The sequence below is a fragment of the Brassica oleracea genome, chromosome C4 (assembly GCF_000695525.1).
Source record: "Brassica oleracea var. oleracea cultivar TO1000 chromosome C4, BOL, whole genome shotgun sequence".
Taxonomy (NCBI): Eukaryota; Viridiplantae; Streptophyta; class Magnoliopsida; order Brassicales; family Brassicaceae; genus Brassica; species Brassica oleracea.
In genome coordinates, this window is record NC_027751.1 from 9,054,274 (window position 1) to 9,069,617 (window position 15,344).

The window sequence follows — 15,344 nt, forward strand, 5'->3', positions numbered from 1 at the left end:
CTTGGAATTTAGGAGTTTTGTGAGTTGGTTTGTTTGAGTTCCACTTGGAACTTAGGGAAGATCGAGTATTCATATAGAGTAGAATGCTCACACTGTTGCATGATAGAATCTTTAGGGTTATTTATTAAACCGAACTCAGTTTAGCACGGGCTAAACTGAGATGAATGGAATTAAGACTGAGATAATAACCTGACTAGGACTAGGATGCATCATGATTTATATTCTTGCGTGTTGATATGGTTGAGTGCAGAGATAATAACCTGACTAGGACTAGGATGCATCATGATTTATATTCTTGTGTGTCGATATGGTTGAGTGCATGTTCCCGTTATCTTTAAAGATAGTGTCGTAGCAGGAGGTCAAACTATCTGGATAACAGCTTGATTGAGTAGATTGCTTGAGTAGATTTAATTAAATGTTTGCTCATTTAATTAATCTTGTTGATTGAGGTTAATCATCTCTTGGTAAAGGAGTGACTAACTGGTTAAGTTGTTTAGTGATGATATTGTTGTTAGTGTTGTAGAGTTAGAGTGTGATGCCATATAGCTTGTGTGTACCCCACCTTGCTAGGCATGTTTAGAGGTTGATTAGTGTTTCCTCGACCTCGTACCCAGCGGGTTCAAGGAAACCCTTTATTCGCTTTGGTGTGGATCGTCCGTCGGTTATGTTGTTGTTTGATTGTTGGCCGGTGGGTCGACCTATGCTTAGGATGGTTCGGGGGTGTTACACCGTGCTTCGCACTGACATTGTTTTATGTATGTATATATGAGATATAATATATATCTTTAATTTATAATGAAAATAAATTTTATTTTGAGACTAAACAAAAATAATATCACCACGTTTCTATTAAATTATAAACAAAAAAAGAAGAAGACCAACCTGATGATCGGATTAAGTCTTGATCTAGACAATAGCCATCTTCTATGAATCTCGTTCTCTAAACCATTACCATCATAAGAAGTAAAACATATTCCAATAAATGGTTAATTGATTTAGTCCATTTTGAATTGACCTAATTTGTGTACGTAACCTTTTTAATCATGCAGTAAGTAGCTTTTGCCAATATCTAAAAAGCAAAGAAAAGAAAAAAGCTATAAGAAAATTAGAAGAAGAAAAATTATGATGCAATAAAATTTACATAAAAAAAAATATGATTTCACCAGGAAGAGTTTAACCCTTCATCTGCCAATTTTGATGTGCGCTTGTCTGCCACTAGTTATCCATACCAAAAAAGCAAAATTATTTTTCTCTGTTCAATTTTTTTTTCGAAGACCATTACTGTATCACCGTTCGGTACGAAACTATGTTGATGTGAATCTAGGATTTACTCTTGGCAGACCACTACAAAAAAAAAAAAATTTGATCTATTTGTCTAGAAATTGCAATTCATCAAACTCTCTGAGAGAGTCAGTGAAACTTTTGCAAAGAACTTATGAATTTATGTGTGAGTAGAGATGAATTTAAATGCATTGTAAAGATTCTTTTGAAAAACATTTAACGAATTTAGATATGTGAGATGATGATGGGAGTAGTGGGAGAAATATTAGGGGTTTCTTTTCAAAATATACATAGAAATCAGTTAGTACACGAAACTCTTCTTTTTTTGTATTTACTTTTTTTTTAAATTAAAATTATATAATAGATGCCGTATGTCAGTATTTGATTCGTGAGGCGACTTGCGCTTTATTATATAAGGGATATCCAGTTTTGATTCAGAGGATGAGCAAACAACATCCAGTCTTGGGATACATCCAGGCATGCACATGGTTTTTGAACGTTTTACTTCATACAACAAGAATCATGTGAATTATTTGAACATAAGTAAACATCTTAAAAATTTTGATTTGACCTTTTCTGAATACAAATAAGAGGGAAAACGAGTATACATAATTACATTGAAAAAGTGAAAGAAAAAAAAACGGAAATAGAGATTCACATTTGATATGATATGCTAAACTTTTAACCTTGTCTTCTACCAACAAACAAAGTCTACACCCATCCAAATGTTACAGCCTAATTAACACACAATGAATTGTTTTACCTGTATGGCTGACTATATGATCAATTGGTAGGCGAGACCTCAAAAAGTGTTAAAAACATTTTTCGAGGGGTTGAAACTTCATTTGAAACAAAAATCACAGGCTCACAGCTATATGGGAAGTTTGAGTTTGGACTTTGCGGCGACTAGTTTATCAAGTAGTTGGGTAATACGTGATTTGGTTACCACCTGACATTAGTCTGGAAAATGTAACACTAAATATGTTCAAACTAAGATTGACCGGATTCAATTGTGTTTTTAGTTGATATAAATCACAAAAAAAAAGCCAGGAATTGTTAAAAAAAAAAATAATAACCAAACTCTGGATAGGGGTTTAAGACAACTTATTTTTTAGCGGCCCATTGGGCTTTATGATTTAAATTTGTCCATTAGGGTTTCTGCACAGGCTCATTTATAAACAACCAAGAACCCTAAACTCCTTCCTGTTTTCCAACCGCACCTGCCTCCCTCGAGACGAAAATGGGTGCCTTCAGGGTAAGCTCTCTCTCTTTGATTCCTTCCCTCTCTCATACGTCTCCATTGTCACTGTAATCAAGTTTAATGCTTAATAGAATCTGATCTCGGCTTATGTCTTTTCCTTGGCAGTTTCACCAGTACCAGGTTGTCGGAAGAGCTCTCCCGACAGAGAAGGATGTTCAACCCAAGATTTACCGGATGAAGCTCTGGGCCACCAACGAGGTTCGCGCCAAGTCCAAGTTCTGGTTAGTAAAATGACTCAACCTCTCTTTCTTGATTCTTTAATTTTCGTCTTAGTCTCTTAACTATAAATCTTGAAAATCTTGAATAGGTACTTCTTGAGGAAGCTCAAGAAGGTCAAGAAGAGTAATGGTCAGATGCTCGCCATCAACGAGGTTCGTACTTTGCTGGACGATCTTAGTCATGTTAGGTTTATCATTGTGTTAGAGGTTATGTATTTTGCTTAGTTAGATGATGTTGGGTTTGGTTTGTAGATCTTTGAGAAGAACCCGACAACGATCAAGAACTTTGGAATCTGGCTGAGGTACCAGAGCAGGACTGGGTACCACAACATGTACAAGGAGTTCCGTGACACCACCTTGAACGGTGCCGTTGAGCAGATGTACACCGAGATGGCGTCCCGACACCGTGTGAGGTTCCCTTGCATCCAGATCATCAAGACTGCGACTGTTCCGGCCAAACTTTGCAAGAGGGAGAGCACCAAACAGTTTCACAATAGCAAGATCAAGTTCCCATTGGTTTTCCGTAAGGTGAGACCACCAACCAGGAAGCTCAAGACCACCTACAAGGCCTCTAAGCCCAACTTGTTTATGTAATGAAGTTGTCCTATCTGCTGCTTTTGCTTCTTTCTCGGATATTTTTGTGTACTTTAGGCCTATCAATGGAACTAAACTCGACGTTCTTTGGATTTTGTGGTTTTTATTACTTCATGCTTATGAAAAACACCTTTTGTTTCTTATTTTATATGTTCTCCTTTATGATTACTTAACTCAGTATTGGATCACGAATATTTAAGAATAAAACATAGGAGAGACATTACATAGCGATTGATTTATATTCAACCAATAGCTAACACAATTAAAAACTATCCAAATAAAGAATGAGAATATTTTATAAACTGACAAAAATCTGAGAGAAGACATCAATCAAGTTTGAGAGACTTATTAGTAAGAAGAATAAAGTAAAAAATAAATAAAAATACATGTAAAGCTTTTAGAGCCTATCAATCTCATCATCACCAAACTCAAAATAGTCCCGACCACAATCAACGTCATCCTCCTCATCAAACACACCAGCAACCCCTTCGTTAAGACGAAGGTCACGAGGAAGCTCATCACAACTCTTGAGAAAACGAGCTTCATCTGGAGTATACTTGTGAATGACATCAGCTTTGCTGTCGTTGTCCATATCCATCCTGAGTCCGACAAGAATGATGTCACCAGCGCTAATCCAAACCTTCTTGTGCATCTTACCTCTGATGTGACACATCCTCGTGATTCCGTCTATGCACTTGGCTTCGCACCGTCCGTTGCCGCACATACGGAGGACTAGAGCGTATTCTTGACCGTCTTCTTTGAATATGATCTCTCGTTTATCGTCGTCTGCTTCTTTTTTACCTCTCTTAATGTTCTTTCCTCCTTTTCCTTTGTTCTTCGGCATGATTTAAAAGCCTAAAGTGTAAATTAAGAGCTGAGCTTAGATATGAACTTGCTGCTCTCTTCTCGCTTGTTCTCTCTTTCTGTCTTTATTGTTCTTAGATTATTTTGGAGGACGTCTTCCTTATATAGCCACATGCTTTGTAGTAACTACAATGTAGTTTCCTTTTCACTTGAAATCAACTTTTTCCATTTTTTCTTGTCTTTGCCGACTCTTTTTGCTCAGTTTCCTTTTATCTTCTTATAGAAAACAAGAAACTAGGTCAGAGAGACTTTAAGCCCATCTTGTTTCACTACAGAATTATATGAAACGATTATCTATAGATTGATTTGATTTTCTTGACCTAAAAAGTAAAAAGAGATTAATTGGCTTGATCCTTTTTCTAGTGAATTTAGATTTTCCGTCTAGCGTAAAGCTTGCGAAGCAAGCAATATCAAATCTTTGTCGAAATCAAGTTGGTTTTCATAGACATAATGCCGACTCAATTATCGTAATTAAACTGGTTTTGTGACGTCTACGCACAACCGGTTTATTCCTAGCAAATTACACAAAACCATCTTTTCAATTATTAATTAGAAAAAATCATCCTCAGTTCTTGTTTTTTTTCTTCCATGAAACACACCACATACATAATAGTTACACTCATCTTAACATAGTCGGACGTTTCATGTGGTCTCTCCAAGCCATCCAAAATCTTTTTTTTTTTTTTTTTTTTGGTTAACCAGGAAGGGTTCGGGTCTTCGGCCTTAATCCCTTCCTAGGCCCGGGGCCGGCCTGCGCTGATACCGATAACATGGCGTAAAGCACCCCTCCCCATGGGAATCGAACTAGGGATGCAATGGAACCTACTCCAAGCACTAAACCACTAGCCCAATGCACCTTGGGTAAGCCATCCAAAATCTTGGAATGGCTAAACATGAAAATTGAGACTAGCTATGGGAATGTTAAAAAGAAACTAATCAGAACTAACCTCAAAAATATATGGTAGATTCCGCTATCATAATATATTGTACAATAATAACACTCCGTACTGAATAAGACCGTAAGAGACAGGATCAAAGTTTTGCAAGTCTCTCAAGTTATGAGTATAGTCACCTTGGACTGTTGGACCTATACATGTCCTTTAGGAATGTAAAACAAGAACTCGAAACATTCACATCACCATAAGTCCTAAAATGCTTTCAAGACTCAAAACCACACTACGAAAGCTAAGTCTTTTGATATTTCGAAGACAATACACCCAAATAAAGTTGACCCGCCGGGAAGTTTGTTGATTGTTCCGTTTAGATCTACTTCCTTGTCGGAAATACGAAATATATCATCTGTATGTAGATGTTCTGCTTAAAATTAGTTGAAGACATCTCTTTCCGTGGAACCGAACTATTTTGTGTGAACCCCTAATTTGATGTAAGCAATATTAATCTGGCACACTAGTTGATCCATCAATATCATCAAATTTATAATAAATATTTCATAACATTTTAAGTTTTTATATCACATTCAAGATTTAACAAACCGGATACACACAACACGATCACAAATTAAACTCACTTTCCGGGGACGAAGTTGGTGGCGAAGGCCCATGCGTTGTTGTTGACTGGATCAGCCAAATGGTCAGCGAGATTCTCCAACGGTCCCTTTCCGGTGACAATGGCCTGAACGAAGAATCCAAACATGGAGAACATAGCCAACCTTCCGTTCTTGATCTCCTTCACCTTCAACTCCGCGAACGCTTCTGGGTCAGCAGCGAGGCCCAACGGGTCGAAGCTACCCCCTGGGTATAACAAGTCCTCCGCTTCTCCCAATGGTCCGTCTCCAGCGACTCTGTAACCCTCAACAGCCCCCATGAGGATCACTTGAGTGGCCCAAATGGCTAAGATGCTCTGAGCGTGGACCAAGCTCGGGTTGCCCAAATAGTCGAGCCCACCTTCGCTGAAGATCTGTGAACCGGCCTTGAACCAAACCGCTTCTCCGAACTTCACTCCGTTACGGGCCAAGAGTTCAGGAAAAACGCAGCCTAGGGCTCCGAGCATGGCCCATCTGCAGTGGATAACTTCTAGCTCACGGTTTCTTGCGAAGGTCTCGGGGTCAGCGGATAGACCAGCGGTGTCCCATCCGTAGTCGCCTGGGAACTCTCCGGTGAGGTAGCTCGGGGGCTCTCCGGAGAATGGACCCAAGTACTTAACCCTGTCGGATCCGTACCATGGGCTGCCAGATGGGCCGGCTGGTTTGGTGGTTTTGCGCATGGTGACTCGGCCGGTTCCAAAGACTTCAGAGGCTGCGGGAGCAAGCTTCACGGCCTTTCCGGCCAAAGCGGGAGAGGATAGAGCCATTGTAGAGGCGGCCATTGCTGTTAGAGTGTGGTGCAAGTTAAAGTTTTTAGATAACTTGTAATGAATTGGATGGTTTTGTTACGGTGAGGTTGCCATGTATTTATAATCTGAAAGCTAATGAATACAGAATCATTTTGCTTATCTCGTGATATCAGTATCTTGATATCTATTGGTTGGAGTTTAGATTTTTCTTGTCTCGCTGAGCTTGCATTGGCTGGTCCGGTCCCCATTAGATATCTCGTAGAGTCTGAGCAATATTAGAGTAACCATTGATAATCTGCCACGTGTAAATCTGACGTAATTCTATCCGTTTGAAACGTATCAGCATCAAAAGGTGCTTCAAACAAAATATCATTATGTGTGGCCATTAACTCAAAGCTGCTATTGTACATATCACAAGTGTCATTCATTGCAACTAAAGAATCTAGCAAAAGCTGGTGGCGACACATAGGACAACTAATAGACCAATCCAAAATCTCATAGGCCAATAAGAAAACAGATACGGATACTTCACAGATAACAAACCTTACTCGTAACACACCTATAAAACAGATCTATATCCCGACCATTCTCAATCACTCTCACCGGTCACAAAAAAAAAAACATAAAAACAAAAAAAGAAGAAGAAAAGTTCTAATGGCTGCCTCAACCATGGCTCTGTCCTCCCTCGCCTTAGCCGGAAAGGCTGTGAAGCTCTCACCAGGAGCCTCCGAAGTGTTTGGAACCGCCCGTGTCACCATGCGCAAAACCGTCAAACCCACCGGTCCATCAGGCAGCCCATGGTACGGATCCGACAGGGTTAAGTACTTGGGTCCATTCTCCGGCGAGCCCCCAAGCTACCTCACCGGAGAGTTCCCCGGTGACTACGGATGGGACACCGCTGGTCTATCCGCTGACCCGGAGACCTTTGCAAGAAACCGTGAGCTAGAAGTTATCCACTGCAGATGGGCCATGCTTGGAGCCCTAGGATGCGTTTTCCCTGAGCTATTGGCTCGTAACGGAGTGAAGTTCGGAGAGGCTGTTTGGTTCAAGGCCGGTTCGCAGATCTTCAGCGAAGGAGGGCTCGACTACTTGGGCAACCCGAGCTTGGTCCACGCTCAGAGCATCTTAGCCATTTGGGCTACTCAGGTGATCCTCATGGGAGCTGTTGAGGGTTACAGAGTCGCTGGAGACGGACCATTGGGAGAAGCAGAGGACTTGTTATACCCAGGTGGTAGCTTCGACCCATTGGGCCTCGCTGCTGACCCAGAAGCGTTCGCGGAGTTGAAGGTGAAGGAGATCAAGAACGGAAGGTTGGCTATGTTCTCCATGTTTGGATTCTTCGTTCAGGCAATCGTTACCGGAAAGGGACCGTTGGAGAATCTCGCTGACCATTTGGCTGATCCAGTCAACAACAACGCATGGGCTTTCGCCACCAACTTCGTCCCCGGAAAGTGAGCGAGTTGAAGCTTAGCAAGAGAAAGAGAGTTCGTTTGTGATGTTTCTTTTAAGTAAATTTGTGAAATTTCCATTGTCGTACCATTGTATTATTTATCAGACATTGAACCTCTTTTTCTCAACTCTGTTGGCGTTTTAACAAAAGACTCTTAATGAATGATCTGTTCTTATACAAAACATCACGCAATTGCACATGATCATGATGTATGTATGTTCTGTTTTGTGTGACAATATGTAGCAATACAGCCGAAAAAAAGGCAAATGAAACTTATATAATAACAAAACTCATGGCAAAATTACAACAGAAAAATGAAAGAAAAGGGTTGAACAAAAGTAGTCCTATGATGCTTCGCTTTCACCATTTCTGAAACTTCTCTGGTTCTAATCAGCCCAAAGGTGCTTCACTTGGTAAGCTTCAAAAATGACTTGAATTCCGAAAACAAATCGTTATTGTCGATATGAGATGTGTGTTGTAACTATTTAGCAAGTTTGACACAGAAGATTCATGTTTCCACATGTTTATAGTCCTGTAAATAAAAGTGGTTCTACTGTGTTACTCAACCGCTGTTTCTCTTCCTAAGCGAGCATTCCAATATCAACAATGGGTACAATGGACTTACATGTTTAGTGTGGGATCCGGAGAAGAATGAGAGCAGTTAAATATAAACAGAATGAAATGGCAGCTCCAGCGAGGACATTGTGGAGCAGCCTCTTGTCATTTTTGTGGGTATGAAAACAGACTTTAACGTATTGGTCATCTCGAAAAGCCGGTGAGACACCTGGAGTAAAAATAAATCATGACTAATTTGTATAATGTAGAGTTGATAAAGGCTGTTTTCCTTCTACATAGATTCTACTTTTGCTTTACAAAGACATAGATGGCCGTGGTGAGCATGAAGTTGAGCATTGGGTACTCTGGAATGATAGATAATAACCACTTAGGCTGTCCATTAGGCACATTAGATCTGGTATCACATGCAATTTTTTTGTTAAATTTTCATTTGTAATTCTTTGAGACAAATGGTTTCTTGCCTACTTATTTGGGAGAAAGCACACAGTTTTTTGCTGACCTTAACCAGATGTGAAACTGAGAAATATAGGTCTCCAGAGTAATCTTGCCGAGCCACCTAGGAAGATCATGACAGTTGTGTCTTATTATAGATGCGTTTATAATCAATACTAAGCTTAGTTGAAATGGATTGAGAAACATACGCAAATAGTGTCAGGGAGAAATTTCGCTCTGTTGGGTGGAATTTCGCAGACAGATGTACACACTGGAACAACAGAATCAAAGCTAAAGTCAAAATCAAGAGATGTGTCAAGATTTGACGTTTTGAGTGACAGAAGGGTTTAGATACTAACGTTATTGGAATCCACGATGTGTAGGGATGATATTTGTTGTATGTGACCTTGTCAAGCTTGTAGATGTATTCGTACCACAGGTAACCAACCTGAAAAATAATAACATAATCAAACACATAAGATCTATAACTAAGAGAAAAGCCAAACTCACCAATGAGGAAATTCCAATTATGCTCGTCTTGATAGACATCTTTCTTTTGGCATCACATTCCTCCAGTGATGGTGGGTGTCATGAGAAGTTGTACGCTGACCCAGTAAGAATGTTAGAGGACTCCAGAAGATCTCAAAAACTCCAGGAATCTCCCACATCAGGATGACAACAAGGAAGCATGAAGCAATCTTCACAGCCATTACTGATGGTATTTCGTTATACCGACTGAAGATACCAAGGGCTCCATACACCATTAGAGTGAACAGAGTGTGCATCGGACAGATGTAGTATAGCATATAATCATTATTGAGAATAATGCAGCTAAATGCCACAAATAAGTTAAGACGCCACATCATCTGGAAGTAGTAAGAGATTTCATGAGCATATTGAGTCTTCAAAAGAACCATATGATTTACAGAAACATATATTATGGTAAACTGATTAACTATAGAAATTGAAACTGACGATATGACCTGAGTGAATCATGCTAGGGAGAAATCCTTTCTGATGTAGTAATAGGAGAAGTTCCCAAAACCAGTCATCCAGGCATACGCAGCGATGAAGACCCTAATGGCATTATATATCTCAGACGCAGCAAAGTAGACAGTAGAGAAAGATGAAAAGGTCTCTGTTGTAATTCTGCAAAATGTAAAATCTCAGATGTTAATTTCCTACCTCTGAATGATATAAAGATATAATGTTACACTATATTACACATCTCTAGCACATATATTGTTTCAGAGCTTTGATATGCGGTTGAAACTGAGAAAGGGAAATTAAGAGGTGACACCTTTTACGACTCACCAAGATCGCAAATATAAAACTAAAAAATAATAGCCCCGAACTCAGCCCTGTGAGATAGTAATACAGTCATGAAGATGATGATCAGCATGGCCATGAAACCAATATGATAATTAAGGAACTTACATGGCTCTCAAGGTTGCTCGATTATCAATCAAGAAAGAGTCCTCCAGCGTCAGAAACCTGCAAGTAGACAAACGTAAATCGTTTCAAGAACACTCCACTCCAAAGAACAGACAATTTCTTTTTTTCCTATAACTAACTAACGAGGTTGGTTTTGATAGGAGAGTTATAGAACTTGGTAGAGACGGATCTTGGAAGACCACCACCTCCTTCAAGTAAAACTGCTACTTTCTCATCCTTGTTTTTCAACTCACCAAGTTCAACCAAATTATTATCTGAATGACTGCAAGTAAGATGCAAAGATATTAAAACACAAAGCAAGTTAGATACTTCCCAAGAGAGCTGCCGTATAACAAACTAACACCAATTTAAATCATAAAATAATTCCCAAAAGTACATACACTTTAGAATGCAAGGAAGATCTCTTGTACTCTAGAAACTCTGAGTATATCCATGCTATGAAGACAGGGATGACTCCGAGCAGAAACGAAACCTGCATTCAAGAAAAAATACGAGAAGATCTATAGTGTGCAATCATTTTACGATTGAGGCTAAAGAGAAAATAGAATGAACTTGGAAAGCTACTACTAGCATTCTTAAGATATCAAACTAAATTTCCTTAGCAAACTGATCCACATTTGTAAATTCAATCACGATACGCATAAATAATGAAATTAAGAATACACTGAAGCATGAGACACCACCAACCGTAGAAGAAGAAGAAGAAGCTATTTGCTTCAAGTATGGAGAAAATGGCGGGTGCTACGTCGGTTTACTTATTAAAATAACAGAAAAAACAAATGATTATCGATGGAAAAAAAAAGAAACTACTGCTACTAACCGGCTAGTTTGTAGACTAATAAAATTATTTTTCACTTATTTTTCAACAAGTACACATTATATAAGAAACTACTTTTAAAAAAAAAATGTAAAAAACATGAAAAAGATATTATGAGTAGAAATTAGCTGAATCACATTAAAAAAAAACAGTAAAAAGTTGATATACCAATCATCACAGTTGTATGATTGCCAACCACTTACAGAGTCATAAGTTAGTACTTATGAGTTATGACATCTGCAACCACCTCTTCGTCCCCACGTTATAAGTATCAAATGCAAATGAAGCATATTGATTCATGCTCTCTTGAGTCTTGAGCGACCTACAACACTTTGCACCACTTTCATCGTCAGAAGACACAACTTAACTCACAACTTTAACATCCTCAGACACTCGCAGCTGAAGGGACTAACCAAAACTCAAACTCCCACTGGAAAAATCACACCTTCCCTTCTTCATCTCCTCTACCAACAAACCCAACAACGACCCAGCATCCTCCCTGCCACACTGTAAACAATCGCTTCCGGCATTAAACTCCATCATCTCACCATCCATCTCAATCCAGCTACATCCCGGTGTCTTAACAACGCCTCTGTCTCTCATCAACGCCCTCACCTTCGCAGATTCATCCCACATCTTCATATCAGCATACACCTTCGAAGATATAACATAATTCCCTGCGTTTTTAGCCTCCTCCATCTCTATCAACATCTTCATAACTTTCCCTCCAACCACCACATCTTTTCTCTTCTGACACGCTCCAAGAACCGCTCCCAACATGATCTCGTCTGGCTTCCCAGGAAACTTCTCCATGAACTCCCACGCCTCGTTTAACATCCCCGCACGAGCCAAAAGATCGATAACGTTTGTGTAGTGCTCGATCTTCGGGACCAACCCGAACGAAGAACTCATCTCATGGAAATACCTACGGCCCTGATCGACCAAACCCGCGTGAACACAAGCAGAGAGCACTCCCACGAATGTAACATCACTTGGAGGAGCTGACATTTGACTAAACAGTAAAAGAGCTTCTTGAGCGTGTCCATGATGCGCGTATGTAGATATCATAGCGTTCCAAGTGGCTTCGGTTTTCACCGGCATGGATTCAAATACTCTAAGAGCGTCCTCTATGCTTCCGCATTTTCCATACATATCAACTAGTCCTGTGGCCACATAGATGTTATGTTGCAAGCCTGTCTCCGAAGCGTATGACTCAATCCGTTTGCCTAACTCAAAAGCTCCAACAGAACCACAAGCAGACAGTACAGTAGACAATGTGACAGCGCCAGGGGAAACTCTTGAATCTTCCATCTCACGGAACAGCTTAATAGCTTCCATTGACCTCCCGTTTTGCGAGTACCTGGGATGGAATCCATTAAAAAGTTTCAATCTTTATATGAATATAGTTTCAAACATGAGACTTACACAGTAATCATAGCATTCCAAGCAACACGGTCCTTGCTAACCATTTGATTGAAAACCCTTCTCGCCGAGTCCAATTCCCCGCATTTGCCATACATACTGATCAACTTAGGCCCAAGAAACTCGCTTAACCCAATCTTCTTCCTGATAGCTATATCCTCCAGCAATCTACCAGTTTTCAAATCACCCAAATGTGCACAAGCACCCAACACACTCACCAACGTCCTCTCATCTGGCTCAACTCCTTCCTCCTCCATCCTCCTAAACAAACCAACAGCATCTTCCGCCTTGCCCGCCAGAGAATACCCAGCAATCATCGAGTTCCACGACACCATATCCTTCTCAGTAATTTCATCGAACACCTTCCGTGCATACTCCACAAAACCGCATTTCGCGTACGTAGTGATCAACGAATGATTTACATGATCGTCTCTTTCCAATCCGACTTTGAACAGCGAGGAATGAACAGATCTACCAACCCTAATCTCCGGGAGATTCCCGCACGCGACGAAAACGAAATTGTACGTGAAATTATCGGGCCTTAACCCGGAAACCTTCATCCGGCGATACAGCGACAGAGCTCCCACGTGATCGCGCCACGTGTTGGTTAGCCCCCGGATCATGAAATTGAAGGAGTAGTGGTTTGGTTCCTCCGTCGCGGAGAAGAGGAGAGAGGCGTGAGTGAAGTCTCCGAGCTCGACGGCTTTGGGAATCAGGAAATTGGGTTTGTCCACGGAGTTTAATAACATCTGGGCTTGGATCTCCCGGAGTTGGTTCACGGAGACGCATTTTTTCAGCCTGAGAAGAAAGTCTCCGACGAGATCGCGTCGTGCTTCCTCAGGTTGTTTAGGTGGTTTGAGTGATGGGAATTGGCGGGAAATGGAGAACGTTAGTTTCTTTGGTTTGAGCATTTGCAAAGCTCAGAAGAGGAACCCACGTGCGAAAACTGAGTTTAGAATGGTAAGTGGATTGGATTCGGATCCAGATTCGGGTTTGGGTACAGAAACGGTCCATTAATAGCACACGAACTATATGGTTAAACTTGATAACACATGTTATATAACTAACATAAAAACTATATTTTTGTTGCCTAAATGATAGACCACACGTTGAATCCGGCAAACTAGTATTAAAAACCAACTGTTTTAATCCAATTTAATCGATCATATCCAGTACAATTAATATATTATATTACTTAAATTGGTTATGATCGGTTTCTATTTAAGAAGTTCAATTTTAAATAACGAACTAGATCTCGATCCGCGCAACTGCACGAGTTTTTGTTTTCATTTATTTGTATATAAACATTTTGTTTTCAATTTTAAATTAATATATATTATAATATATATATGTGTCTATCAATTTTTAAAACATAATAAGTTTACGGTATATTGTTTTTATTGAATAAATTGTTTCAAACTTTCACATGTATTTGTATCTTCTTCTATATATATATTTTCTGATTATTATTTCATTATTAAAATCGTAAATATATATATAAAGATTAGTAAAATATTATTTTATTGTCACATCCAAAGATATTGTAACATTTCACAAATTTAGAAAGTTTTTAAAAAATTAAACTTTTCGCTTCATAGATTTATATCATCGAGTAAATAAATAAAAATTTAGTTTTTGTTTAGTTTTTAAAATAAACTATATAGTTTAAAATTTGTTTTCAATGGTTTAATGTAATAAAGATTAATCATTGTAAGATAATATGATTTTTGTTATTTAAAAAAAAAATCTTTATAATTTTAAAAGTTAACATCGACAAATATTTAAATAATTAACATATGTAGGTATAGTATTACAACATTAAATTATATCTATTTAATTTATACTATCCATAAATCCAATGGATCATCTATGTTTAAATCCAATTATTGATAGCCTAATAAATAAAATTTAAATGATAATAAAATTTAAATGATAAGATTAGAGATTAAATGTAATATGACTTTCTAGGTATAGGTCCATTAGGTCCATTTTTTAAAAAATCACACATGAATCAAGGTTGTAACTTATGTTGTAATATATAAGATTACCAAATTTGGACATTCCTTCAACTTTTTTACAAACAAAAATACTACACTCGTTTGGTAAAAACTATCATTTTAAATTTTTATTTTGTTTTATGAATAGTATCGTTTTGTATTGTTAATGCATAAATTTAAATAAATATTCATTTGCATCCTTATTGTTTTAATATATTAGTTAGAAAGAGAAAAATACAGTGTGTGAATAAAAATAAAATAAAAAATTTAAATGATACTTCAATATGTATAAAAACTTTTAAATGACATTGTTTGTGAAACATATCGAATAATAGTTATGAAGCTAGCTAACTACTTAATATATCATAGTAACTAGGTTAAGATCCGCGCCTTGCGCGTGATCAACATTATATATATAAATTATTTTATGTATTAAACATTTTTACTTATTATGAAATAATTAATATATATTAAATAATTAAAGTTCAGTAACTATTAAATATATAATTAAATTGGTGCGAACATATAAATCAATTTTATTAATCCAAAATATATATTTCTTTTATTTGATAGGATATGTAATTAAATTTAAATGATACTACCATAGATAATATATTTTAGTATATTTTTAATATTAATATCTATTAAATGATGATTTCTACTCATATAGTTTTTTCGATCATTT

General features: G+C 38.2%; 6 protein-coding genes across 17 annotated transcripts; 2 read left to right on the forward strand and 4 right to left on the reverse strand.

Annotated features, from left to right (window-relative positions):
- The first annotated feature begins 2,456 nt into the window (after nt 1–2,456).
- LOC106341433 (60S ribosomal protein L18a-2-like) lies at nt 2,457–3,497 on the forward strand. Of its 2 annotated transcripts, XM_013780207.1 has the most exons (4): nt 2,457–2,536; nt 2,648–2,763; nt 2,850–2,913; nt 3,013–3,497. In XM_013780207.1, exons 1-4 carry the CDS (start codon nt 2,522–2,524, stop codon nt 3,352–3,354), a joined length of 537 nt encoding a protein of 178 aa, XP_013635661.1. In that variant the 5' UTR covers nt 2,457–2,521; the 3' UTR covers nt 3,355–3,497. The 2 variants fall into 2 exon arrangements, with proteins under 2 accessions (XP_013635661.1, XP_013635660.1); XM_013780206.1 differs by lacking the exon at nt 2,457–2,536 and having other exon boundaries at nt 2,615–2,763.
- Nucleotides 3,498–3,632: 135 nt separating this feature from the next.
- Nucleotides 3,633–5,404, reverse strand: LOC106341434 (eukaryotic translation initiation factor 1A-like). The gene has a single exon (XM_013780208.1). It carries the CDS (start codon nt 4,196–4,198, stop codon nt 3,752–3,754), a length of 447 nt encoding a protein of 148 aa, XP_013635662.1. The 5' UTR covers nt 4,199–5,404; the 3' UTR covers nt 3,633–3,751.
- A 225-nt stretch (nt 5,405–5,629) lies between these two features.
- On the reverse strand, nt 5,630–6,608 carry LOC106341431 (chlorophyll a-b binding protein 1, chloroplastic-like). Its single transcript, XM_013780204.1, has one exon. The coding sequence runs from the start codon at nt 6,541–6,543 to the stop codon at nt 5,743–5,745; it is 801 nt and encodes a 266-aa protein (XP_013635658.1). The 5' UTR covers nt 6,544–6,608; the 3' UTR covers nt 5,630–5,742.
- Nucleotides 6,609–7,089: 481 nt separating this feature from the next.
- On the forward strand, nt 7,090–8,122 carry LOC106341432 (chlorophyll a-b binding protein 1, chloroplastic-like). Its single transcript, XM_013780205.1, has one exon. The coding sequence runs from the start codon at nt 7,165–7,167 to the stop codon at nt 7,963–7,965; it is 801 nt and encodes a 266-aa protein (XP_013635659.1). The 5' UTR covers nt 7,090–7,164; the 3' UTR covers nt 7,966–8,122.
- LOC106341429 (pentatricopeptide repeat-containing protein At2g34400-like) lies at nt 8,000–13,607 on the reverse strand. 11 transcript variants are annotated; one of them, XM_013780196.1, is made up of 13 exons: nt 12,666–13,607; nt 11,654–12,600; nt 11,409–11,570; nt 10,804–10,895; nt 10,406–10,685; nt 10,269–10,329; nt 9,952–10,117; nt 9,479–9,834; nt 9,328–9,416; nt 9,178–9,239; nt 9,036–9,092; nt 8,586–8,744; nt 8,000–8,492 (listed from the first exon to the last, which is right to left on the reverse strand). In XM_013780196.1, the coding sequence occupies exons 1-3, from the start codon at nt 13,571–13,573 to the stop codon at nt 11,563–11,565; spliced, it is 1,863 nt and encodes a 620-aa protein (XP_013635650.1). In that variant the 5' UTR covers nt 13,574–13,607; the 3' UTR covers nt 8,000–8,492; nt 8,586–8,744; nt 9,036–9,092; nt 9,178–9,239; nt 9,328–9,416; nt 9,479–9,834; nt 9,952–10,117; nt 10,269–10,329; nt 10,406–10,685; nt 10,804–10,895; nt 11,409–11,562. The 11 variants fall into 11 exon arrangements, with proteins under 11 accessions (XP_013635650.1, XP_013635647.1, XP_013635657.1 ...); XM_013780193.1 differs by having other exon boundaries at nt 11,111–11,570; XM_013780203.1 differs by having other exon boundaries at nt 10,406–10,462; nt 10,657–10,685; nt 10,804–11,570.
- On the reverse strand, nt 8,819–9,732 carry LOC106338046. The gene is made up of 5 exons (XM_013777110.1): nt 9,535–9,732; nt 9,328–9,416; nt 9,178–9,259; nt 9,036–9,092; nt 8,819–8,908 (listed from the first exon to the last, which is right to left on the reverse strand). Exons 1-5 carry the CDS (start codon nt 9,730–9,732, stop codon nt 8,819–8,821), a joined length of 516 nt encoding a protein of 171 aa, XP_013632564.1.
- Nucleotides 13,608–15,344: the final 1,737 nt, after the last annotated feature.